The sequence below is a fragment of the Rattus rattus genome, chromosome 4 (assembly GCF_011064425.1).
Source record: "Rattus rattus isolate New Zealand chromosome 4, Rrattus_CSIRO_v1, whole genome shotgun sequence".
NCBI lineage: Eukaryota > Metazoa > Chordata > Mammalia > Rodentia > Muridae > Rattus > Rattus rattus.
The window spans coordinates 50,120,004-50,147,850 of record NC_046157.1 but is presented as its reverse complement, the minus strand read 5'-3'; the positions used below and the strand labels follow the sequence as shown (position 1 = coordinate 50,147,850).

At 45.1% G+C, this 27,847-nt stretch overlaps 1 protein-coding gene and 1 pseudogene across 2 annotated transcripts; one reads left to right on the top strand and one right to left on the bottom strand.

Annotated features, from left to right (window-relative positions):
- Nucleotides 1–27,588, bottom strand: Vps26c (VPS26 endosomal protein sorting factor C). 2 transcript variants are annotated; one of them, XM_032900383.1, is made up of 8 exons: nt 27,478–27,588; nt 13,227–13,370; nt 11,271–11,420; nt 6,760–6,840; nt 6,281–6,355; nt 4,095–4,245; nt 3,517–3,669; nt 1–1,275 (listed from the first exon to the last, which is right to left on the bottom strand). In XM_032900383.1, the coding sequence occupies exons 1-8, from the start codon at nt 27,532–27,534 to the stop codon at nt 1,193–1,195; spliced, it is 894 nt and encodes a 297-aa protein (XP_032756274.1). In that variant the 5' UTR covers nt 27,535–27,588; the 3' UTR covers nt 1–1,192. The 2 variants fall into 2 exon arrangements, with proteins under 2 accessions (XP_032756274.1, XP_032756275.1); XM_032900384.1 differs by lacking the exon at nt 11,271–11,420.
- Nucleotides 15,144–15,766, top strand: LOC116898963 (annotated as a pseudogene).
- Nucleotides 27,589–27,847: the final 259 nt, after the last annotated feature.

Below are 27,847 nucleotides of genomic sequence, written 5' to 3'. Positions count from 1 at the left end.
TATTGTTAAAAATTATTTAGCTTTCTTTATTCATAAAAAAAAATTATGTAATCAAAGGTGACTTTTCCTTACAGACGCACCAGAAATTATGGCCCACATTTTGGGTACTAGATTGTTTAAATACATCAAAGATAGCTATGACAAAGCAAAAATACATTCTCTGGGAACCCACTGTCAGGTGACTCAGCTAAGTCTTCTCAGTTTCCCCAGTGAGACCCCATTAGTAATGCCCCAGTTCCTCAGCTGTTAAGAACAATGGGAGAGTGGCCAGGAGGCTGTCAGTCAGGACCTGCTTTGTCTAGGCCTGCCCCCAAGACCCGGTGAAGGCAGGCCAGCTGTTGTGCAGCGTGCTCACTAACTGTGGACCAACAGAACAGCAGCAGGATAGGACGAAAGAAAAGTACTGTAACATCCTCTCCATACAGTGTGGGTTACAGTGAGGCTAAAGGGAAACAGGCGTCAGGCCAAAACCCCGCCTCAAAGCACATGTGCCCTAGGGGTCTGGGACAGACCAAGACTATCATCGTTCCTCAGCGTGACGTTCTGTCCTTCAGAATCAGCTCCTTGCTTTTCAGTACATTCTGAGAACGTGGCAGCATTAACTGTGTGTGCCAGTACTACACACTGCAAACACTCCAGTGACTGTCACACTTACCATTCCCACTCCGTGAGAACAAGGACAATTTGTGGTTTTTCTTTTCCAGTTCCTAAAAAATTTAGAAGTTCTAGTGAAACATTATCAAGATGTCAAGAAGAGAAAAGCTCCGTATTTCCAGATGAAGTCACTGTCACTCCTTGGAGGGGATCACAGACTCAATCAAAGAGCTTGCTGGTTGCTGACTCTTTTGCTGTTAGGAGTCTGGGCAAGATGAAGAGGGTTTCCCTTCTGCCTCCACATCTGACTCAGACAAGCTGCTTAATGAACCTAAGAAGAAACAGGTACATCTGGAGCCATCAGGAATGTTTTCTGAGATCTTGCAACACACATGAGGAAATCCTGTTGCATTCCAGACGGAAGGGCAGAGGCAGGGCACCTGCAGGAAACAAGCTCTGAGGGAGGCAATGAACAGACATCATGAAGATGAATGCTGCTGACGTAGTGCCTGTGAGCAGATGGCCTGAGTGATGTCCCTGTGAGCAGATGACTGGGTCAGTGTCCACGTGGCCACTCCGTCCCATTCCTGCAGCTGGACTACGTCCGACAGAGCTTCAGTGGGAAGTTCTCAGTGATGAGGTGGTCAGCATGAAGAAGCACCACCACATTAACCTCAAACTCTGCAGGGAAGAAAGAGATGCTCACTCACACTGAGCACTGGAAACCAGAGTCTATCAGTGAATCAGTGTCCAAGTCCACTTGGGATTCTGTACTTCTGTCCCAGGCAGTGTCTCCCTGCACATTCTGTAGGACCAGTGAGGCCCCATACTGATGACTGCACTATTAACCTCTCTAATTACCTCTGCCTTGTTGGCTAGGGCACTAAGTCAAAAGGAGTACTCCACAATTACTCAACAGTGCTTTCCATTTTCTGACAAGAATCCTAGAACCAGGTGATGGTGGCGCACACCTTTAATCTCTGCTCTACAGAGTCTTCCAGGACAGCCAGGACAATGAAGAGAAACCCTGTCTCATAAAATGAAAGGGGGTGGGGTGGGAGACAGACAGACAGACAGACAAAGAATTCTAAAGTCCTTTCAAATATTTATAGCCTTTACTGTATTTTTGCCTTTTCTGCAGTTCTTTTTAGAGTACTAGGCTCTGAACTGTGTTACAGCTGGCAGTTTCCAAGTGAGACATATTCTTTAGAAATGGTGTATGGTTTAAGCCAGGCTGAGTAGCGCACACCTAGAATCCAGCACCTGAACAGCTCAGGCAGGAGGAAGGTCATAAGCCTACAGCCAGCCTGAGCCATGGTCAGTTCCAGTCTGGTTTAAGCTACAAAACAAGACCTTGGTGGGTTTGTTATTTAACAAAGGAAAACAGCACACAGTTGGTTCAACTGTTGTTCATGAAAATCAGCTAAGGAGACATCTGTTGAAACACTTGGTTTTTACATTCCTGTAGACAGGATTTCCTTCCTTTTTTTTTTCTTTGTTTGTTGTTTTGTTTTTTCTTTTTGGTATTTATGGGTAAAGATCAAAACACAGGGGATGTATGTGAAGAGGAAAACACCCCAAACAAAAATGAGCACTATCCTTATGTTTGCCAGTATGGACAGAGGTGCCTGGCACCACACCACAGAAACCCAGCTCTGCGTAGGGCTTTAGGGTGCAACAGACCCATATACATAGAGAAGTATTTTCCAGGTTCAGTCACCAAGGTACATAGAGGCTACCAGATCTGTGGCAGAGCTAGTGTAACATACATATAGTGGTCAGAGCCAGGTTATAGTGACCTAGAAATCTGCACAAGTGTTTCAGAAAGCCTCTGAGGCCAGGCGGTGCATGGCAGGGTCAGATTCCCTGCAGAGAGGCACTGAGTGAAGCTGCAGAGTTGTACCCAGAGTGGAACCGGAAAGCTCCAGAATGCTGGAGATGCAAGGAGTGAGACTTCTGCCAAGGACAGCAGCAGGCAAGAAAGCTGGTCAAAGAGCCATTACATTTGCTGCACACACTAGAGCTGGATGGCCAGGACTACCCAAAGCTACTGGAGCCCAGATGCTGGACATGATGACAAAAGATGAGGGATCCAACTGCTGGGTTTAGTATTGTGTTGGTTCCAATTTCCTTTGCTTTGGCCCTGTTGTTGCTCCTTTTTCTGAATGGGAATGTTTACTCTATGTCTGTGCTGAAAGTACGCTGTATTAGGGCTCACAGGTGCTCTGTAGACCAGTGTTAGACTTGTTAAGATCATGGACTTTTTAGGTTGAAATGGATGCCATTGTAAACACAAAGTGTTTTGCTGTCAGAGGGTGGGCTTGTGGTTAATCGTATTCTCACCTTAACTAGCTTTGGAATCTTGTAAGACACACGTCTGGGTATATCTACAGAGGAGTTTCTACAGATGATTAACTGAGGAGGGAAGGCCTGCCTTGAATGTGATTGATGTCATCCATGGGGAATAAAAAGAAAAATCAAGACAGCAAACCTGATAACAGCATTTCTCTGACACCTGGTCTACCCAGGAAGCGAGCAGTCTCCTACAGTCATGGCTTTTCCACCACAATGGACTAATGTTCCAAAGTGTGACCCACCATAAGCCCACCTTCCTTTAGGTAGTTTCCTGTTGGATATTTGGTCACATACTACTTGTTAGACAATTGTCAAGGCTTTGCCTATAGACTCATGGTATTTTTGCTTGACCCATGGCTGACTCTGGATGGGGCCTTGCAGCAGGCTCTATTGCCTGCACACACAGCTTCTTCTTCTTCTTTTTTTTTTTTTTTTTTTTTTTTTTTTTTGAGTCATCAAGAAGCTGCGTGCTGTGGGCTATGATGACTGCAGTCCCGTGTACAAGGCACTTCTTCCCTGTGGCCCACACCCTTCCTAGACTACACAGGCTAAGCCTGGACTGCTTACCCACTTTGAAGTTGGTGGTCTCCAGGGTTGGACAGGTGAACAGTCTGGGGAAGACCATATATAGGGGAACAGAAAGGTTCCTACAAATATCCCCATCAGCAATTTGAATATTTTGAATCTCTGTGGCATCGCGTGCATAGCCTTCTGCACACCCTGGAGAAAGAGGAAACATCATGGGGTCAGGACACCAGGACACCAAACTGGTCATAAAACTGTCCAATACTGTGCCAACCAGCATCAACACATTCACCCACTTCTCCAGTTTCTTCTTCAGGACTGGGAGTTACCTTCTCTTTTACACTTTGCATGTCTTCAAACATCACTACACTAGTTTTACAATGCTACCAAGACTTGAGGTGCTGGGGACCTAATTAGTATTTCAGTGATTATCTGCAAGTGGGAATTTTAGGGTGAGTAGGCCACAGGGGTCATCAGAATAGCACTGTTACAATAATGAGGTCTATGGCACAACTGCTCTGTTCCAATGTGATGTCCTCTACCATGTTAAGAGTACAAGAAGGGATGTCTCAGTAGCTGACAGTGCAAGTGCAGACACCTAGATCCTCTAGGATCCTTACCACAGGTCTCTACCCGGACCAACTGAAGCTCTATGCTCCGGATAGCAGCATCCGAGTGTTCCACCACCAGCTCTCCTGTCAGGGGCTGCGTGATAGCACAGTTAGTGGAGTTCAGATGTCCTCTAATCAAGAATTTGGGAAGTGAAGCCCTCTATGGAGAACAGAGACAAGGCATCAGGGACAGAAGGAAAGGAGACCGTCACTTATCCCAGTCGCACTGGTGCAACTAAGAACTGAGAACCGAGTTGAGTAATTGTTCTATAAACCATGGAAACTATTTTCCAAAACAAGAAGGAATAATAGCAATTTCATCTTTCAGTGGACACCAGACTGGCTCATCAACCACCCTATACACATGAGGGACAAACAGACCAGCTCACTCAGAATCAACTCCACGTACACTGACTGGAAAAGCTCTTCAGGCAACAATGAAAAAAGCCTCAGAGTTGAGAAGGGTGTTTAAGGACAACCACCCCTTCAACCAAAGGTCACAAAAGAAAAAAATTAAGAAAATAGAAAAAGAGAGTCAGTTTTACAGTGTTCCCAGTTAGGCAAGTTTGAGAAGCCAATTATTTTTATTTCAAGGACACTGAAAGAGCAGTTTCTCTCAGTGCCTGATGAAAAGCTTTGGGACTGTTTCTCTGTAGACAGGAAGCTGGCCAAGGGGAATTGGCCCTAGCACTGAAGGGAAATAACTGGACAGTCATTTCAGGAGTCTTCATTTCTATTATGTTGCACTATCCAGAAGAAACAACATAAGCCACAAACTTAAAATTATTTCGAATTTGTAATTGCTTATGTGTATAGTTTAAAATTTTCTGGTAAAACTGTCATCAGTGTATCTAAGATGTTATCACTTCTGCAAATAGTCAGTATAAGAAACAAGAGTAACAGGGCTCATGGAGGAGTGCCTGCTGGGCACAGCGGAGCTCTGGCTTCAATTTCTAGCACCACACCAACCAGGCATGGCAGCAGCCACGTGCCCTCTTACCACTCAAGAAGTGGAGGCAGGAAGATCAGAAGTTCTAAGTCACCTTCAACTAAATAACAAGGTCCATCTGGAATACATGAGACTCTCAGGGGCTGGTGGCAGATAGTTTTATTAATGAATCTACACCAAAGATTCTCAAGTATACACCAAGAACTGATATTTGAAGAAGACAGAAGCAAGGGAAAGAGGACTCTGCCCCACATGTGGGCCCTGTCCCTGTACAGAGGGACATGTGAAGCATGAGTAAGGGAGCTGTCTGCAGAAGAGGACTTGGAGGGACACAGGTCTGGAGAAAACGCTTCACAGGGAAGACAATCTCCCTAGCCCTAGGATGGCTACTTCCTTCCAGAATCTTCTGAAAAGGCTCCCTATGATAAAGAATGACATCAGCTATGTCTGCAGTGTCCCAAATCTCCAGGCTTGCCTTCAACCCAGTTATGAGCATGAGCAAAATGCAGAATTGAGTAAAGAATCCAGGTTCTATCCAGGAAAGAGCTGTAGACAAAACAATAATGCTTGCTCTGACACAGAATAATTTACTAAAAAACAAAACCTGGAGAGTTTTCTGGCGGTAGAACAGAGTGCTACCCCAAGCGGGCTGGCGACAGTGGTGAGCTAGGCCACAGTAATGAACTGCCTGTTACAGAGGCCCATGGGAGCTGCCAGCGAGAGCTGAGCATCCTTGGTTCTCATTCATGGAAATCTGCTGGTGCTGTCCTTGCCATCCACTGCCACGAACAGTTCTGGGTCTGAATGGGAGGCTGCAAACTAAGTAGAGAGTGCGAGGTTGGCCCAGTGCCAACCATGACTACTAAGGGAAATGAAGGAGCAGGCACAGGGGCAGTGGCAGCGGAGCTCAGGACACACATGCAGTTGAGCATGCGAGCCAGGTGCAGAGATGCAGATCTGCAGTCAGAGTTGATGGCTGCAGAAGGCCAGTCTGAGCAATATGGTGAGATACCGTCACTGCATGAAAACAGATTATAAGCATGTGAGGGACTCTTGAAAAGTACTGTCTTTTTTTTTTTTTCCCTAAATAATTAGTGAGCTCAACATGAAATCAATTTGAAAACAGCCCTTGGGTACAAACACCATTGGAAACCTCTGTCCCTGAAGAACAACTGGGCAGTAGCTGGTCATTGGATCACGTTCTCAGGAAAGCCACAACACACAAGTGTGATTGAGAGACAAATACCTCTTTGACATTCTGCAAGGTTTCCGGGGTGATCGTGAAGTCAACAGGACTTGGGGTCAACTTCCCCTTCTGGGGCTGAAATGGAGGTAAAACCATAGTGAGCAGGGCAAGGACCACGGATGGAGCAGCTGAGTGCAGTGCTGGGGGCTGGGAGCCTCTGCCCAGCACTGATAACATGGTGATAACATACTGAGTAGCTGGGCGTAACTGCTTGTGAGCTAACATGGCCATTATACCCCTGTCCTGCTCCTCAGAGTGTCACAGTATACTTATTGCTGTGGTGAAGTGGGGATTCCCTACAGTGAGGCACAGCCTCTTAAGCTGGCACCACTGTGCTGTGGAGAGCACGGCCATGCTAGTGCTCATGTTGCTGGGCTCAGCAGGTGCTTCGTGTCTCCTGCCATACCCCATCATGGGCTTGTGAACAGGTGCTATCCCACACCTCACAAGAGAGCCCAGGGCCCTGAGGTGAGGCTTACAGCAGAGTGAACGATGAATTCACAGGTCTTGGTCAGGTCCTTGGCCAACAGGGACCGCCGCATGTCACAGCGCAGAGTATACTAGAGGAGAAGCAGGAGACAAATGTCATCTCAGTAGGCTTTGTTCTTACCTAGACACAACATCCAAAGTGACAAGCAGTCGACAAATTTAAGGTCCCTTTGGCGAATGGATGTGTATCACACAGCTGATATACACAAGAACATTAATGTGCAAAGTAAGGGCATTTCTAAACAACACACACACAGCCGTTTCCACAACCAGGATGTGGAGAGGTTAGAAAAGCTAAAGGGCAGGAGAGAGGGGGACACAGGAAACACTAGCTTTACACTTGGCTTCTTCACTTTCTGGACTGTGTGTGGTTTTTCTGAACTTGTCACTGTGGATCCCCTGCTATGAGGGATCCTGTCCTTCTGAGAGGCACTATAGTGTAGCTGTTATGCTTACTTGGGTGTGGCACAGGAACTGTGGCCTCAAATCCCTGGCCATGAGCTTAGGATGCTCAGAAAGCAACCCTGGTGCTAGACTTTAGAAAAAATACTGGGCAGTTGGGCACTTGTTAGGATGTGTGTGACTCTGGGTTCCATTCTTAGCATCGTGAATACCCCAAGACCCTCATATGATTCCTGTTTATGCAACTTACTTGTTGCTTCAATCATATAGGACAAACTTTTGAATTGTGTCAGAAATAATTTTCATACCTAGGACTACATGCATAGCTATGAATCTTGTAAGAAGCTATACTCTTAAGAACAACCTTTCCACATGAAATAAGTTCCTCTATATCTGAGATAGTACAGGAAGATAAAACATTTTTATAAGAATCATCTCTTGCTTGCAAGAATCTTAAAATTTATATATGTGTATTTGCAACTTATATATTCTCTGGTGAGATGTAATCTGTTCTCCCCACACCAGACAAGCTCAGTGAGGACGTTTCTGTGTGTGTGTTGGGGGTTGGGGGGGACTGCCCACCTCCTAGGCATCATATGCAGTGAGGTAAGTCATCTTCTCTCTAGCTTACCTAGTCTGATTCTTTTCCTAGTCTACATCTACCTCTCTCAGTGACTGAGAAGTGCTAGGTAAATCTGAAGACTGAAGACAGAATTCCCTTTTACTGAGTCTTGGGCCTAACGATGGAAGTTGCACTTGCCCAGTGACAGCCAGCAAGTGTCAGTCATCTCTGACAAGGGAGGACTTATCTGAGGACAAAGCCAGTGTTCAGGAAAGCCAAGCTCAAATATTCTGGGAGCCTGGAATTTTTGGTTCAGATCTTTGTTAATCTGAGTTCACTCTACAATTTAAGGAAGGAAGGAAATGAGTCACAGGCACCCACTTCAGCCACTATACAAAATGTGAGACCAATAATCTGTAAGTGAATGGCTCATGGGATCTGTTGGGAAGGCAGCAAGGTGAAACAAAGACACTAACTCCAATGTTATGTTCTAGAGGGAGTCAAGTTCTCTGTAATCTACTGTTTCAACTAACTTCCAATCAAGTTGGAGAGATAGCTCAGTGGTCAAAAGCACTTGCTGTTCTTGGAAAGGAACATGGGTTTGACTCCCAGTACCCACACGGTAGATAACATCTTTAACTCCAGTTCCAGGGAATCTGACATCCTCTTCTGGCCTCCATGGGCACTCTATGCACACGCTGCACAGACACACATGCAGGCAAACAAAAACATTTTAAAAGAGTTGTTACTGGTGCTTGCCTTTAACTCCAGCACTAGGAAGGTAGATGCAAGTGGAGCTCTGTGAGTTCAAGGCCAACCTGGTCTACATAGTGAGTTGCAAGACAGCCAAGGTTACTGTGAGGAGAGTCATCAACTCATGTTCCTCACAGAGGACATTCTGTGACAGGCCTGTGCCTAGCTCTTCATGTCATTCTCCTACTAATCTTCTAGCAATAAGGTCAGGCAGGCTGCTTGGGGGTGGAAACACAGAGGTAGGATATAAACTGACACCTGTCTGCTGACGAGATCTAAACCAAACCCTTACACAGTGAGCTGGTCGGACTGTAACTACAACCCAGCTTTGCCTGTTGTAAAACCCTGGGTCTTCTTGCTTTGTAACTAACTTTCCTAGGTCCTATGGAGTGATCTATTGCAGTGAGTTCAGGAGGAGCTCAGAAGGTACAAGGTTGGATTAGTTTTTTAAGTTTTAAAATTATGTGTTGGTATGTGGGTGTCTATGTGGATGTGTATATGTGAGGGAAGCTAGGAGAGGCCAGAGGACTGGGATTCCCTGGAGCCAGAGTTATAGGTAGCTATGAGCTGCCAACTAGGAGTGCTAGGAGCTGAACTCTGGTCTTCTGCAAGAGCAGTACATGCTTTTAATCACTGAATCATCTCTGCAACACACACACACACACACACACACACACACACACACGAACACACACCAGTATTTTTAACTGTAGAAAGGGTGAGTAGAATTTTTAAAAATTAACTTTGAATATGTGATTTTAGCAGACATAGTGATACTGCTATTCGCCTGTGCCATAATATAAAATCTTGCCAGTATGGCCACAAGAGCAGAATTCAGTAAGAAATAACAGCAAGTCAAGCTTTTGCAAGTCAGAAATTTAATACAGGTTACATTTTAAACTCTTTACTTTGTCTCATGATATTTTTACATTATGCTATTATAATATAACCCCAATTATAAAAGAAAAGGTTCCTTGTGTCTCTATAAGTTGAGAATGTATTAGGGTCAACAACAAAGCTTTTACTCTGAGCAATGTACCCATGAAATCACTGTCATCTTTAGAGAAGGCACAGCAAGAAATGGGTGCCATAAATGATACTCTGGGAAGCCCTGTGCTGAGATGAGTCCTGGGGTCACAGAAAATCACAGTCCTCTCTGGATGACACTTGCCTACTGACAAGCAAGGAGATGAGGAAGACTTGTGAAATAAAGGGCGGATAGATGGATAAAATTGAGCAAAAAGCCATAACCCTAGTTCTTATTAAGTATATTTGCTTAAGAGAAAGTGATACATTTGCATATGAACTAGAAATTATTTGAGGATTTGTGTTAATTTTAAAAAAGGTTAACTATGGTTCTATATGATGATCTCTGGGTTTGTGGAAATGGATCTGAGGTAGTAAGACATGAAGTGCATGAAGACTGCAGCTAACCTTGCGATGACTCAGAATACAGACGACAAAGGTTGGCAGGGCTGGGGATGCAGCTCAGTGACGGAGCGCATGTGTTACATGAGGTCAGCTGGGTTTTCACCCCAGCACTGCAAGGGAAGATACGAACCAATGTTGAGTGACAATGAGCCCATATAAACCAATGAGGTTCAGCTAAGGAGAAACTGCATCTTTACAAAATGTTGAGATATTTGGGGCTGTACACAGTTCCATGTTGTAGCTGAGGTTAATCTTCAAGTGGTAAAAAAATCTGATCTTATTCTAATAAACTTGCCTTCTCTCTCTCTCTCTCTCTCTCTCTCTCTCTCTCTCTCTCTCTCTGTGTGTGTGTGTGTGTGTATGTGTGTGTGTATGTTAGTTACTGCTTGAACCCAGTATGTGAGAAGGGGCTGAAAACATTTTCCTCATGGAAGGCGCCTCTACAATAAAGTACACACTCTGTGTGCTTCACCTTGACAGATTTTCTATCAGTATGTGAAATTTATGTAAGACTAAACCTTTATTAACCCTCTCAAATGGCTTGAGGCTTTTCAAAAACGTGCTAGATTTTAAGCAAATGACTGGTATTTATTAAGTGAAATGTGATCAACTAAAACTTAACAAATCAAACAACTTTCCAATCTCCTGACTTTCTGTGCATCCTAAGACTGCAGGGTTTTCTCAGCTAGCAAGGGAGCTGCCCCATGGCAAACTATACAAAAGTACCTTTTTCTGCAGTGAATGAAGGAAGGGGCCTCTTCCTCTGGCTGAGTCATGACTGGGCTCTGCTCCTGAGACAATAGCAACTGTGAAAGCCATCCCTCACCAGTAGAGGTAGACAGGAAGTCATAAATCCACTTCCCCTCATTTACAAGGTTTGCTCAATGAAGAATGCGGACTATGCTGAATGGGCAACCTTTGGGTATTCCACAAAGAGACACTCATAAGAATAAAACAGATTAGTGAGTGCTGCTGCCAGAACGAGGCTGAAGCACATCTGTGCCCCTGACGGTGTCACTGTGGCCTGAGAAAAATGCAGTGGCACAAAGGAACCCTAAGGGAGAAATTATAGCCACAGTTCATACTCAACACAAGGGTCACAGGGGCTCAGAGTGTGACTTTATGTCACAGCATGTGTGAGGCCCAGGGTTTAATCTCTAGTTCTGCAAAAACAATAACAGTCATACACAAAATGCAGTTATAGGACAAAATGAGAAAACACAGCACACGCATGAGCAGTCTTGGAATCAATCCATTATTAGGCTTGAGTTCATTTATTTCAGTGAGAAAAAATAATCAAGCTGGTTTTCAGCAAAAAAATAAAGCTGTAAGTAAGTGGGGTTAGGAGCTCACCTGAATGTTGACAAACACGCCGTGGTAAGTCTCATACAGGACCTTGCTGCCTTTCACAAGCAGAGGGAACTCAAAGGGAACCTCAGTCTTGCCACTGGGAATCTTTCCTGGCTTCAGCACATCTATGGTGCTGTTGATAATCTGGATTGGCTGTCAACACAAAGCAGCTTCAGCTTCCAGCGCACACTGTGTCTGCCTCTCTCTGCAGCCCTACTAGCAGTAGGCACACAAAAGCTCCTGCTGCTCCTGTTGGCAGCAGAGTGCAGGGGCTAGACAGAACAGCAAATGCTGCTGCTGCAGTCTCTTTTTTTTTTTTTTTTTTTTTTTTTTTATCATTTTTTTTTTATTAACTTGAGTATTTCTTATGTACATTTGGCAAACATCCCCTTCCCTTCCCCCCCCTTCCTTATGGGTGTTCCCCTCCCCCCCTCCCCCCATTGCCGCCCTCCCCCCAACAGTCTAGTTCACTGGGGGTTTAGTCTTAGCAGGACCCAGGGCTTCTCCTTCCACTGGTCCTCTTACTAGGATATTCATTGCTACCTATGAGGTCAGAGTCCAGGGTCAGTCCATGTATAGTCTTTAGGTAGTGGCTTAGTCCCTGGAAGCTCTGGTTGCTTGGCATTGTTGTACATATGGAGTCTCAAGCCCCTTCAAGCTCTTCCAGTTCATTCTCTGATTCCTTCAACGGGGGTCCCGTTCTCAGTTCAGTGGTTTGCTGCTGGCATTCGCCTCTGTATTTGCTGTATTCTGGCTGTGTCTCTCAGGTTCGAGCTGCTGCAGTCTCTTAAGTCTGCACAATGATGCCTCCTTTCTTCCTTACCACAGAGTGAGTGAGTGAGTGTGTGTGTGTGTATGTGATTTGCACATGCTATCAGTGTGCATGTGGAAGTCAGTTTGCTCCCTGTACTGTGTAGGTCCCATCTCAGTGATTCTGTAATGGCCCTGTCAAACATCAGGGACGGAGGTGCTGTACACAATAGGAACCGAACCCACGTATGCCTGTTCCCTGCTCAAACTCCTCACTGGACTGTCCTAACAACCTTATATGCACAGTAAGTAAGCTGCCTGGCCACCTCAGCCAATATGTGGCCCAGGGCTATTCCTTACCCGGCGTCTCTCAACATCACCACCCCAGTCCCCACAGTCTTCAGCACTGCAGCCCTGTGGGCAGGGCAGGTCTCTCCTCTAGCTCCAGAAGCCCAGAGACTCCTCAGAGGGCTCCACAGACTAAGAAATCGATTGCACTACCACTCAGGCAGTCCAATTTTTATGTTCTCTATTTCGTTTTATTTGAGATACAGTCTCCCTGCATAATCCAGACTGGCCTCAAAGTCCTGATGGTCATGCCCTGGCCTCAGCCTCCAGAGTGCTGGTTCTACAGCATGCACCACCACGTCCAGATGCTTTCATGCTTTTACACCTTGGTTTAGCATCGCCCCAAGAAAGTTCCTATGGATTAAAATTAGAAAGATGCAGGACATAGGACACTACTAAAACTAAACAAGTTCATGTTCTCTTCCTTACAGGTTTCCTCAGAGAGAGCTCACATGGCCTTCAGGAAAAGATTTGGGGAACTTCTCTAAATTGGGGGAACTTTCTAAAATATAAACTCTACCCAAAATAACAAAATCATAATCAAAGAGCCCCATGTTCCAAGTGTGGACATTCGTTCAACAGGAGCAGTGCACACAGCTAGCAAAAAAGTCTGAGAAAGCAAGGCAAGGAGCACAGGCCACATGCATTTCTCAGAGAAGCTCTCTCTCTCAGATGACTCAAGTTAAAACTCGTTCCTTCTAATCCCAAGCACCAGCCAGGATGCTACACATCCAAGTACCTGCTGGCAGCACACAGCACTAGCTCTGTAGGGGCTGAGACTGTGAAGACCAGGAAAGTAAAGGCAGCTTACAAGGCCCAGAGCGGCTGCAAAGCTCCACAGAGAGCAGTGCCGGCTCTTACCTTCACAGAGTTGTAGAAGGCTTCAAACACACCCACACTTTTGGCACTGAGCTGGAGGTTTACAGTCCCTTCCATTGTCAACGAGACTCCCTGGTGCTGGACTGAGTCCTTGCTCGAGATGACCACCACACCAGACAGCATTTCCTATGGGACAAGAGACAGCGTCCAATCAGACCAGCACACCTTTCTGGAACAATCTTGTTTATTTAGAGATTCAGATAGTCTCTGAAGAAGAAGATCACTGGATTCAAAATGCAGATGTTACAACCCCCAACCCCCAACCCTGCCCAACAACAGTGATGTGTCAGGCCTGGACGAAGGATGCACTGGACCTTTCCCCATGCCACTTCCAGATACACCTTCAGTCCTGGCTTTAGATCCTACCTGAGGTCTGATTTGCAAACTCTACAGATGGTACTGTAGCAGCAAAAGCTACTGACAACAAAGAAGACAGTCAAGGTAAGACTATGGAAGACCAGCCCACACTGACAGTGGTGCTGCCACCTACCTACTGACTTTACTCCCAGTTTTAGGGGAGATAGTTTATCATTTCTTGTGCTCTGTGGGACTGTGTCTATTAAATGTACTAAGTCTTTGCTTTCCACAGCCACTTCATAGCCGTGAAATCTAAATGAAAACAAACAGGGCCAGCAAGATGGTGCAGTGGTTAAAGACATTTGCTGTCAAGCCTGATGGCCTGAGTTCTAATCCTGAGACCACGTGAGAGAGAACCAACTTGCACAGCATGTTCTCTGGGCTCCACATACCCAATCACACAAGTAGTATTTCTGAATAAGTATCGTCTCCATTCTCAGCAGAATCCTGGGTGTGCTGATTTGAATGGATTTGACCCCCATAGTCTCATGTGTTTGAAAGCCTGGAATGGTACTACTAGGAGGTGTGGCTTTGTTGGATGAAGTGTATCACTGTGGGGGTGGGCTTTGAGGTCTAATATGTTTAAACTGCGTCCAGTACGGCTCAGTCTCCTCCTTGCTGTCTGCAGATCAAGATGTAGAACTCTCAGCTCCTCCAGCATCTGCCTGCATGCTACTCTACTTCTGCCATGATGATAATGGACTGAACCTCTGATACTGTAAGACAGCCCTGTTTACATGTTGTCTTTTATAAGAGTGGCCTTGGTCACGGTGTCTCTTCACAGCAATAAGTTCTAACTAAGACACTGGAAGAATTTTACATTCTTAGAACATAAAAATGCCACGAGCGTCCCCAGCTCCGAAAAAAAAAGAAAAAAAAAAAAAAAAATGCCACGAGCAGATGTACAAAACAGTGCCGCCACAATAATTTAGCCGATAAACTTAATTTAAAAATAATTCTGATCATTGAGCAGTGACTGCACACACCTTTAATCCTGGAGCTCTGGAAGCAGAGACAGGCAGATCTCTGAGTTCAAGGCCAGCCTGTTCTACAGAGCAACTTCCAGGACAGCCAGGGCTACACATAGAAACCCTATCTCTAAAACAAACATGATGGTGATGATTATGATGATGTTTATACAACTAAATCAAATAGAAATTTAAACTAAGAAGAATTAAGTCCTAGTACTTTTTTTTTCCAAATTTGACTAGCATACTCCAGAAGAGAGATAAACAAAATAAGTTTGTAGACTTCATTAATTAAACTAGTCACTGTCCTTGAAAATAGTTCTGTCCTCATGTAATCATAACATTTTTGGTTATTCTCGTGAAAAAGGTCAAAAGGTCTCTCGATTGACCACTGATTGCCACATTATAATTACCAGACACACAGTCCCCTGTTCTCCCTTAATCCCCACGGCATATGAGGGGAAAGCAGTAAATAACTTTGGAAGCAGAGAAAGTAGTTGGTGAGTCAAGGGCCTACTCACTCATTCTCTGATTTAATTAAGAAATACTGTACTCTCTCTTCCTGTTCTCCACCATGGTGCAAGGTCAGGGAGAAAAGGAAAACCCCATTCCAGAACTTTGCAGCCTCAAGCTCTGCCTCAGTGTCTGCGTGGGGAAAGCAGACAGGCTGACCTGGGCAGCCAAGGTGTTGGGGCAGCTCACAAGCCAGACCCCTGTGTTTTCCAAAGCTAGATCACTGTCAGGTCCTTTGGCATCCAAAGAAATGAGAAAAGTCCTGTTCACTACACAGTCCATGGAGCCAAGGCAGAGGAGATTCTGGAGAAAGGCCTGAAGGTGCGAGAGTACGAATCCCTGAAGAATAACTTCTCGGACACTGGCGACTTTGGCTTTGGGATTTAAGAACACATTGACCTGGGCATCAGATATGGCCCAAGCATTGGCATCTATGGCCTGGATTTCTATGGAATGCTGGGTAGGCCAGGTTTCAGCATCACAGACAAGAAGTGCAGAACAGGCTGCATTGGGGCCAAACACAGAATCAGCAAAGAGGAGGCCATGCACTGGTTCCAGCAGAAGTATGATGGGACCATCCTTCTTGGTAAATAAATTTTATCCAAAAGGCCAATGAAATTTTCTCATAAATGCAAAAACAAAAACAAACAAATAAAAGAAACAAGACTGTAAAGAAAATTCAAAATTAAGCCAGGTGGTGGTGGCACACACCTTTAATCCCAGCACTAGGGAAGTAGGAGGAGCTCTGTGAATTCAAGGCCAGTCTAGTCTATAGAGCTTGTTCCAGAGCAGCCAGGGTTATAAAGAAAAACCCAGTCTTGGAAAACAAAAAGTAAACAAAAAATTCAAAATACTAATTTGTTGATTATTCTTCTAATATATACAGGCCTATACAATTCTTATTTTAAAAAATAGGATGGGGCTGGAGAGATGGCTCAGAGGTTAAGAGCACCGACTGCTCTTCCTGAGGTCCTGAGTTCAATTCCCAGCAACCACATGGTGGCTCACAACCATCTGTAATTGGATCTGATGCCCTCTTCTGGTGTGTCTGAAGGCAGCTACAGTGTACTCATACATAATAAAATAAAATCTTTAAAAAAAAAAATAGGATGGATAATTAATCCAAGTGTACCCTAAGGAGTTGGAAGCAGAGGACAGTGGAACTCAAGTGTTCTCAGTTAAAGGACAGAATGAACAAGAACCCTAATGAGAACCCAAGAACTCTCCCCACTCTTATTTAGAGGCTCAACACAAAAGAAGACATATAGCCCCAGACAACAGACATGGGGGTGCAGCTGGGAATCAGGGCTTCAGAACCTCTTAGAATCAAAGATGGCATCGAGCCTAGGAATCTTGAGAGATCCCTGCTGATGTATGGTGTTTAGGGAGAAGAACTGCCCTTTGTCATCTAAAGATGACAAAGACCCTTAACCCAAGAAAGCTGAGAAAACTAGAAACACGAATGAGGGAGACTACAGCTTCATGTGGTTTGTATGGAGAAAACACAGAAGGTGGGCAGAATATTCTAGGCTATACACCATACCTTCCATGTAGAATTTAAATCTGTGTTCATCAAATTAAGTAGCATGGCTGCCTCTGAGTCACTGACCCTGAGAAAAAAACTCAACCTTTCTTGAGGCAGAGGGCCAAAGTGCCAATTGGCCTACTTCAGAGAGGTTCAGTCTCTGCTCTGGAAACCCTGGAGGTGACCAAGACCTCACAGTCCACCCTCATCAGACATCACATAAACACAGGCTTCCAGGTCACCCCTGGCCTCAGCCTTGTGGTCTTCATAGCACAAACTCATCACTTTGACCAAGAATGAGAAGGCACCTTTCCAACTCTGTCAATAAAATGTAAGAGTCACTCCAAACTGCAGAATGAGTTATTACCTGAAATAAAATATGAAAGCCATAATTTGGACTCTATATCTGAAGGTGAGAAAACAAGCACAGGAGGGGTAGCCCAAGCACTTGGCCTCTGTCCCTGACAGCTAGGGTTGACTAGTGTACCAGAGCATCACTGTGTATACCTTACATTGCCGTTAGGAATGTCAACAGGCACAAAGGCTGATTGCTACTACTTTAACTGTCATGAATAGGGCTGTAATAAACATTTTATAAGCTGTATACTGCTTCACTTATAAAAAGTGTTGGGGAATGGTATTTGTACATTTTTCTTGTACATGGGAAAGTGACAGAGTTGAGAAACTGATAGAGGTGATTACCTAAGAGAAGGGAATGAAGGATGAGCTAGAAGGAGGTGAAGGTTACCTGTCTTGGAATGCAAAATGCTTGAACCATACAAACTGGTGACCTATTACCACGGTAAGTTCACTTTTAAGTAAAATTCTAGAGGAAGTTCCAGGAGAGCCAGGACTACAAGGGGAAACAAAACAATCTTTACAGAAATTGATTATAAGTGAAAGCTTTCACCTCTTTCTTCATGTATGGAACTGTTTGACTTTATCATTTTACAGCTACAAAGCAAATGTGAGAACAGCAGTTCAATCTAGAAGATGCTAAGGAAATACAAAAAGCTCATAGGTAGCCAACTGGGTTTGGCAAGTTGTACAATGGCCTGAGTGTGCACAACACACCTCAGTGTGCAGCTCTACCAAGTCATGCTGTGACCAACTGGGACAGAGACCCCGGAGCCAGCACACTCATCTTCCACCACGTGCAGAATGGAAGTCTTGCCTGCAGGAGGGGATCTGCACTATGCATTCTCTTCCTTGGCCCTGGACATCACACAGGACAAGACAACACCAACCTCTGAGCTTAGCATTGTGTTTCTAAGTGCATGCTGCTGCCGGTTACTGGTTTGTTTCTGCTCTTCTAGAGCAGCTAGAGCCTCATGTATGAGATGGGAGAGAAAACCGTTCACACTTCCTAGCCTACCAAGAAAATGTCCTCCTTATGACAGGATATAGCGGTATTCGGGTACATGCCCAGGAGGGTACAGAGGGGTCTCGAGGTAGCTGTATCTCCAGGGTTCTAAGAGGCCGCCTTCCAAGTGGGTGTACACACCTGCATCCCACCAGCATGGAGCACACCCCTCTGCTCCACAGCCTTGCCAGCAGTGACGCCTGTGGTTTTATTATCCATCCTGACAGGTGTAAGGTGGAATCTCAGAGACTTTTGATTTGCATTTCCCTGATGGCTATGGACATTGAACACTTCCTTTAAGTGTGTCTCGGGCATGAGAAAGTCCACTGTTGAGAATTCTGTTTAGATCTGTACTACAGTTTTTAATTGGATCATTTAGTTTGTTGATACTTAGTTTCTTGACTTCTTTATGTATTTTTGATATCAGCCCTCTGTCAGATGTGGAGTTGGTAAAAATCTTCCTGTAGGCTGTCTTTTTGTACTCCTGACGGTGTCCTTTACCTTACAGAAGTTTTTCAGCTTATGAGGTCCTATTTATTATTGTTGATCTTATGCCTGCATGGTGTTGTGTTTAAAAAGCTGCTTCCTAGGCCAGGATGTTAGGAAGCTCTCCCCACCTTCTCTTCTATCTTGCTCCACTATGTTCATAGCAGCTTTATTCATAGCAGTCAGAAACTGGAAACAACCTAGATGTCCCTCAACTGAAGAATGGATAAAGAAAATGTAGTACATTTACACAATGGAGTATTACTTGGCTATTAAAAACAATGACATCATGAAATTTGCAGGCAAATGGATGGAACTAGAAAAAAATCATCCTGAGTGAGGTAACTCAGACCCAGAAAGACAAATATAGTATGTACTCATAAGTGTATACTAGCTGTAAAGTAAAAGTCCACAGAGAGGCTCACTAACAAGGAGAGCTTAAGGAAGGTGCTTTAGGAGGTCTAGGAAGGGAAACAATAGATTTCATAGGTGTACTGGGGACAGGGAGGATTGGGAACAGGATGGATTAGGTAGTAGGGGAGGGGAGGAGAAAACACTAGAAGAAACAAATGGAATTAAGAGTCATTTCGGGGGTAAGGTGAAAACCTAGTAGAATGAAAACTCCACGGACTCTACGAGAATAATTGTAACAAGACTCCTAGTGATGGGGGACAAGGAGCCTCAACTGGCCATCTTCTGTAACCAGGCAAGGCCTCAAGTAGAGAATTGGGACACCAACCCAGTCACAAAACTTCTGACCTACAGTTCATCCTGCCTGCAGTGTTCTGGGACTGGAACCTAGCAGAATCATCAAAGAGAGACTTCATCCAGCAACTGATGGGAGCAGATGCAGTGACCCACGGCCTAATAGTAGGTGGAGCTCGGGGAGTGCTGCAGAGGGGGAGGAAGGATCAGAGGAACTAGAGGGGTCAGGGGCACCACAGATAACATGGTCCACAGAATCAACTGACCAGGACTCAGGGAACTTATATGGCAAAGATCAGGGAGCCTGTAGGAACCTAGGGCTTCTGCAAATATGTTATGGCTGAGTAGTTTGGTGTTCTTGGGGGACTCCTAATGGTTGGGGCAGAGGCTGTCCTCTTTTACCTACTTGCAGGATCCTTTTCCTCCTATGGGGCTCCCTTGTCCAGCCTAGATGTGATAGGATGTGTTGGGTCTTATTGTAGCTTATTATGCCATGTTTGGTTCATGTCCCTGGGAGACCTAATCTTTTCTGAGGTGAGTAGAAGGTGGAGTGAATCTGGGGAAGAGGGAAGGCTGCAGGGAGGGGGAACTGGGGTTGGGACAAGTCATTCTTCAGGCTGCCAGATGGTTCAGCAGGGAAAAGCACCTGCCACCAAACCTGGTGACCTGAGCTCCATCCCTGCTTCCCACACTAGGAGAGAGACGAACCCACTAGTTCTCTTGTGGCTGGCTCGCGTGCACGCGTGCACATGCGTGTGTGCGTGCCTGTGGATGTGCATGTGTGTTAAATGATGGGAAAACATTCTCCTGCCTGACTACAAGTCGAAGCCTAGAGTGGTGCCTGGGGTTGAAGAGGGGATTGCAAATAGAACAGCGTGCATACATTGCCACCTCTCGAGTTGGAGGCTGGGTGGAGAGGAGGATGTGTATGGGGCATTGGGAACTCAACAGAAACTGAAATGGTGATGGAGAGCAAATAGAAGAGTAGCTTCACCTGGACCCACCTTGCTAAGAGGTCAGCGGGTGATCAAGGGCAGAGATAGGACATTGAGGGATGGGTGTCACAGGGGACTGTCCCCAGACCACTGGGACTGCACACAAAGCATTGTGCCTTGGCTGCAGTGGAAGCCAAGGACTGACAGACCAGTTGGGTACTGAGTGGAGAAAAGTCAGCAGAGAGGAAAACAGATACAATAGAGGGCTGTGGTGATGAAGGTGATACTGACTATGGACTTGTTAAGATCACCTAGTAGAGCAGCCTCTGGGCAGGCCTGTGAGGAATTATTTGATTGGGTTAACTGAGGCCAGAAGTGTACCCTAACGACGGGAGTGAATAAACTGAGGAAAGGAGCTAAGCACTCAGCTGTCTCGCTCGAGCGCCTGACTGCAGGTTCAGTCTGACCAGCTGCCTCAAGCCCGTCACCATCAATTTCTCCACAAAGGACTGTGAGCCAAACCCAACCTTGTTCCCTTAAGTTGCCTCTGCTGGGATATTTATGTCAGCAATATGAGACGTAAGTAACGCCAGGACCAGCTGTCAAGCGTTCCCGGATGGCTCTCCACACAGCTGGACAGGAAGCCCCCCCCCCCCAGATAGCAACAGCAGCTGGGTGGAGAATGCAAGTGTCAGGCCACATGAGCCTCAGGAGCAGCCTGAAACAGAGTTCAGGTAAAGCTAGGGCAGGAGGGAGGGGAAGAATAGACAGTAGCTGAGCAGGGAGAAAGTCCATGAAGCCCAGATGTGCAGGATACATGGTAGGCTTACACCTGTCCAGCTTCAGTCGCTACCCAGAGTCCAGGCCAGCATGACAGCAGCTGTGACAAGCACAGAACTATAGGGACAAATTTACCCCAGTCCAATTTTCAGATTGGGATAATTCTCAAAATACCTTTTGTGCATTATATAAGGTCCAGATTATGAATTAGGAAATTCATATTGGTTACAGGTTCCTAACTGTGGTTCCTAAAAGATTCAGAATTGGGCTGGAGAGATGGCTCTGCCGTTAAGAATTCAATTCCCACAGGTAGCTCACGACCATCTGTAATGGGATCCAATGCCTTCTCCTGTGTCTGAAGACAGCTACAGTGTACTCACATACATAAAATAAATAAATCTTTTAAAAGGTCAATCTAATTTTTTAAAAAGATACAAAAACCCCAAAACAAATAAAACACAAAAATGAAAAAAAAAAAAAAAAAAGGTTCAGAACCCTCATGACCTTGCAATCTCTCATACTCACAGCACTGCAGATCATCCCAGCAGGACAAGTGTTTTATTGTTCTATTGTTATGAAGAGACACCATAACCAAGGCAACGCTTAGTTGGGAGTCTGCCTATACTTTCAGAGGGTTAGTGGATGACCATCATGGTGGACAGCATGGCCGGCAGCAGACAGATAGGGATGGTGTTGGAACAGTAGCTAAGAGATTACACAGCTAAATCCACAACTAGGGACACTGGGCCGGGTGTGGGCTTTAGAAACCTCAAAGCCCAGTGATACGCCTCCCCCAATAATGCCACATCTAGTCTGTCACTAACAGTTCCACCAAAGTGACTTTTATTCAGTCTGCTAACGTGGGCCTAGTCCTGGAAGTTCTAGCCTCCATATAGTCTTACCTAGGCCCAGAGGGTTTTCATTCTCTGAGACTAACTGCTGAATAAGCTCACCCTTTCTTGTCCTTTATGAACCATAGCGGGCAGGTCAACTCAGCTGTTCTAGCTCAAACTCCTCTCCAAGCTGTTTCAATCTGGCTTCTCTTTCTCAGCCTCTCCTGAATTCTTTGCTTGGCCTCATACTAGCTAGCAATCTGCTCTATTCTTCTGGCTCCTGAGTCTCTTGCTCGCCGTCTTTACCTGTGTCTAGATTGTTTTATCTACAACCTGTCTCTGGAATACTCTCCTGGTAAAACTGCCTTCTCCCTCTCTGTGCTGCTCTACTCTCCCTCTCAACCACTGCACTGCTCTCCACGACCTCTACTGAATTCCTGCACTGTACTCTCTCCTTCCTGTGCTGTTTCTCCTTAAGTAGCTTCTCTTTCTCTCTTCTCCTGAGAGTTGAGCATATCCTGTTCTATCAAATCTTTCTATGATTTGTCACTTTGCTACTCAATTAGACATCACTTTCAAACAAAGGTGCTTCCTTCTACAGACTAACTTTACCTTTATTGTTTGGGATTAAAGGTATGTACTAAAGGCATGACTGTATTCCAGCCAGAGGGATTAAAGGTAAGTGCTAAGGGCCGAGCCACGCCGTAAGTACAAACAGGTTCAAATATCTTGTAACACACCAACTAAGTACCAGGCATTCAAATATGTGAATCTGTGGGGGCCAGTCTCATTCAAACAACCACAATCATGTGAATAATTAGGCTTTCTTTCTTTTTAAAGATTTTATATATTTCCTGTGCATGGGTGTTTTGCCTCATATATATATATGCTTGTGTACCATGTGCATGCCTGGTGCCTTGGAGGTCAGAAGGCATGGAACTGGGATTTCGAGCTGGTTGTGAGCCACCACATAGATTCTGGGAATCAAACCAGGATCCTCTGCAAGAGCAGTGCTCTGAACCTCTGAGCCACCTCTCCAGTTCTATGCTTTTCATTTTTAAATAGTATTTCAGTTTTGCAACTTTTCCTTATAAATAATGAGCTATTGTGTTTCTTCTCTTTATTTTTGAAGAAGTTACATCCACACCATGTAAGACAAAATGCACATCGAGTTTGGAGGGTTTGAGGGGTGGGTGGGTAGGTAACAGTAACCACTCTATAGCACAGAAGTCCCTTGTCATAGTAACCTGGCTATACTAGTTTATCTCTGTTGTATTTCACAACCTTATAGTCAATAGTATCACTTTCATGAGAACATGCTTCACACTTATGAATAAGCATCCAGAAGTCATAAAAACAAAAGCATTATACTTACACTATAGAAAGATCTACTGCAGGGGACAGCTAGTCAGTAAGTACACACAATTTTATTCATGTGCATATTACTGCACCATGCAAATAGAGTAACACCAAAATCTCACTCAGCTTTGGGATTTGAAACCTATATGCTAGAACCTATATGCCCCTTGGATGCTGACCATTGGTCTCCTGTTCACAATGCACAGGGATCTGACAAGAACCTGGGATGTCATCTGTGGAGTGTGTTGCTCTATTCACATCACAGCAGAACAGTTCTGAGTGAACCAACTGTGAGGTGCAGGTAAAACAGAACATGGCCACTTAGCATCTGGGCCTCTACTGTGGGTCAATTTTATGCTTCATCTGGAAATACTGTCTCTCAGTTCTGAGAATGCAGCACTTGAGTAGCTATTGTCTCATCCTACAGAGGAGAATGAAGACCAGAGTTCTGGACTTGGGAATAAAAGAATGGTGACTCCTGACTACAATCCCAACACTCAAGATGCTACTACAGGACTGCTGCAAGTTCAAAGCTAGCCTCAGCTACAGTGAGTTCCAAACCTACCTGAATGACAGAGTGAGACCCTATATCAAAAACACAGGGAAGTACCTGCCACAAGCACTATCTAAATTCAATTTCCAGGAAACACATGGTAGAAGGAAAAGAATGGACGAACTTCTAGTCTGTCCCTGTCTGTCTGTGTCTCACGTACACAAACATATACATATAAATAAGTTAATGTAAAAAAAAAAGAAAGAAGCAAGTTCAAATATTCTCTATCTGTGTCTTGCCACATCATTGACTTCCCTAAGCTCTGTCTTCTCTCAGCGTCCCCTCTTGTAGTTGTAAAGATAACAGCATATGTGAGAAGGGGGGACACTCCCACATGCTATTATGATACAGTACTAGTTATATATTCCCAAAGGGAATTAAAAATGGTGCTGGAAATATGGAACTAGAAGTCAAAATTTCAACCTAATAGGAAGACTTTTAGGGAGACGGTAGCCTGGGAACACTGCTGCAGAGGCCACATGTCCTGGGATGAAGGCTCCATGAAATTGGCAAGTTTTTCTAGTAGTCTCTGTTCGTGAATTACAGAGAAAACCTTATTTACAGGAGCCCTAAAATCTCTACCCCCATATTTATTTGTCATCCTCTTAAGAATGACTAGTATAGGGGTTGGGGACTTAGCTCAGTGGTAGAGCGCTTGCCCAGCAAGCGCAAGGCCCTGGGTTCGGTCCCCAGCTCGAAAAAAAAAAAAAAAAAAAGAAAAAAAAGAATGACTAGTATCAAGAATATTGTTCATACATATGAATTCCAGACTGTACCTACATGTTCCCCCTGTCAAATTAATGTCTGTTTTTACAGGACACTTAGAGTTTTTGAGCATCTATGAAGTAGCAGCCACTGGATACACTGTTGTAACTAAGTGCACAGGAGGGGCTGCTGACTCAGCCCAGGCTCCATTCCTGGGACCCACACAGCAGGAGGCACCCTCCTGCACAATGTTCTCTGACTGCCACACGTACACGTGCATATCAATAGTTTTAAAAATATTTAATGTTCACTTATGACAATAGGACTATTACAGTCATATAAAATATACAGTATATGTTTATAGCTATCAGCTATGACTAAATCATAAATGTTCCCATTTTATTGTCTTTCTATTATTTCTGATGCCATTTAAATCTCATTCTTATTGTAATTCTGCTCATAAATTTTCCTAAAATTTAAAATATTAAAATTAGAAATTAATATATTAGGGGAACATTAGACATATCTAAGTAACCTGTGGTTTTTTTTTTTTTTTTTTTTTTAATCATAATGGTCCCAGCACTCAGCATAGGCAGGTAGATCTCTGGAGGTTTGAGGTCAGCCTGGTTTATATCGTGAATTGCAGGGCAGCCAGAGCTACATAGAGAGATGCTATATAGAGAGACAATATCTAAAAACAAATATCTATATCTAAAATATCTAAAAACAAAAGCCCCCAAACTCACCCCCTAAAATGAAAATACTGAGGGAAGTCAGAAGACATGTAACTTGTTCAGTGTACAAATTTTATTAGCCAATCCTGCTGAAATCAATCTGGGACACCAAGGACTGCTCTGGAGCCCACAGGAATGACTAAAGCACAGAGTCTCATCAGGCTCCTAGGGAACTAGAGTCTGGTCAAGAGTTTAGGTGGGTGGTCCCGATCCTCCCAGGGCCACTGTTTTCCGATCCTGGTTCCCGGACCTTTCCAGCAGGGCCTGGGGTGAGTGACATGGGTTTGCTTTGGAGTAAATCACTACTTAAAAAACTCCCCAAACTTGTTGCAACTAAAAACAAAATTTACTGGGGATGTCTGGATTTTAGAGAGGAGGCTGACACTTAATAAGCTCAACAGCAGGGGTTGGGGATTTGGCTCAGTGGTAGAATGCTTGCCTAGCAAGTGCAAGGCCCTGGGTTCGGTCCCCAGCTCCGAAAAAAAGAAAAAAAAAATAAGCTCAACAGCCAAGCCACAATTTTAAAGGATTAAACCCAAGGGAAACAGAAGAGATTCGAGATGCTTAGGGAAGAAAATAAGTCAGCGCACAGAAGCCTCTCCACTGTAATCCTGCACAGAAGACTGTCTCACTGGTGACTCCTTTTCTAACCCTCCTGGTCCCCGAGCAGGGATGGCCCTTCCTGGAGAAAGGTACCTTTCCACTTCCCACTCCACAGACAGCCCCATCTAGCCCCATCCAGCCTCAGGCCATCATTCCCTTCACCTGTCCTCCAACAGGGGCAAGAACAGGGTGTGGCCTATTGATACATCGGGGTTGCTACTCGGCCATAGAAACAAGCTGTGCTCCAACACTCCTGGATGCTGAAAACGTGTTGTCAAAGAAGCTGTCAGAAAGGCCACAGACTGGAGGACTCTTTTCCTGTGAAATGCCTACAACAGGCAGAGCCCTGGCAGATGTGTGATTGCCTGGGGCTGGGGGCAAGCAAGGAGGAGTAACAGCTCTCAAGTATACGGTTTCCTTTGGAGTTGGTGAAAAGTTCTGAACTTAGTGCAGATGGATGCACAGCACTATAAATACACTAAAACCACTGGACTGGATGCTATAAAGGGCTGGTTTTTGCCTTATCCAAATTATATCTCTAATATCTGTGTGTGTGTGTGTGTATACATATATATAACACATATACATATATATATATAATTATATCTCCACAAAGCTATTAACCAAGAAAAAATAGTCACATGGTTTTCAACTGGACCCAGAACTGTTAAGGTTTTGCTACATTTACTCTTGTTCTATATACAGGCAGAAATGTATGCACGCACATACTTTATGGTTAAACTTTCTGAGGTTACTATGGCTAAGTTCAGCATATGAAAAGGGTTCCCCTGTGACTAAGACACGCCTGCAAAATTCAACACTGACACAAAAGTATTGTTTGACAAAAGTTGTGCACTGCATTCCAGTCCTTGCCTTTAGTGTCTTTTCATCTTTAACAGTTTTACTGATTTCCATTTAAAACGATTTATTTCAGATTATGTTATACACTGTGTCTTTGGTGCAGGTCCAATTGGAGACCAGAGGCATGAGACTGGAGTTACAGGTGGTTGTGAGTGGCCTGACATGGTTGCTGGGAACCCAAAGTGGATCCTCCGAAGAGCATTATCAGATTCTGACAGCAGACCCAACAGTGTCCCTCAACTGAGGCAAGGCAGGTCGTTTCCTTTATGAACTAAATATTTCGCAGTGGTCTAGCGTAAGTAAGTCTCCTCTTTCTCAGCTCATCTTGCCATGGAGTCCCTTTTATAAAGGGTGATGGCAACTTGGTGTTTGGGTTATTTTGGGGGGGAGGGGTCTTTGAATGGTGACTGCTAGACAAATCACGAATGTTGCTTCTCTTCTGTTGTGAGGATGGAAGTGGGGTGGATCACTGGAATCTTTATTAAATATCAGGTTTCTAGTTTTTAGCATCCATTTGCGATGTTCACCTGGGATGATTTCCTTTTCAACCCCACACTGCATTTGTATCCCCTGAACCGTGTGCAGAAACTGGCTGTGATTCCACAGCAGCTGTGCGTTACAATCGCTGGTGTCTCCGGGTTAAAGCCAGGGCGATCGTATTCTACAACTAGGGTAATGGATCCTGCCGCGGTGCAAGGCTTAGAAGAGAACTTTGCATTAGGAGTGACCACCGCCTGGAGCACACGTGTCCATTTTGAAAGCTCTTCTGCAGAAAGGGGCGTTTGTCACCTGCTCTTCACCCCGAGAGCGACAGCTCGGGCCCCACCGCCCGCTTGCCGACGCGCCCCAAGCCCTACACAGGACAGGAACGCAGGGCACGCCCATCCAGCGTCGGGCCCGCATGCGCCGTGCTGGAAACCGCGGAGCTTGAAGCCCGACACCCCTCCACTTACCCCGGCGTGATACACTTTATTCGCTCTTTTAATCTTGATGTCCAGAGTGGTCCCCATCTCGGATTATCCACAAAGGCCGCAACTTCCGGCCACTCGTGACCCGGTCGCCCCGCCCCCTACTAACCCACCCCTCCGGCTCCTTCCGCAGTGTTGGCACGTGACCGGCGTTCGTGCCACTCCTCACACCTCCCTTCTTCCGGCACAGGGCGGGACTTAGCACGGAGAGGACACGAAACCCCCAAACACACTTCCGGAATGCTGAAGGGAGCTCTCTGTTCTCCCGGCGTGCCCCGCGGTGGGGGCGAGGCCGCTTCTCAGCGTTTTTTTTCAGGAAGGTTGCCTTCCCGTCTGGCTGTGCGGCGCGAAAGGG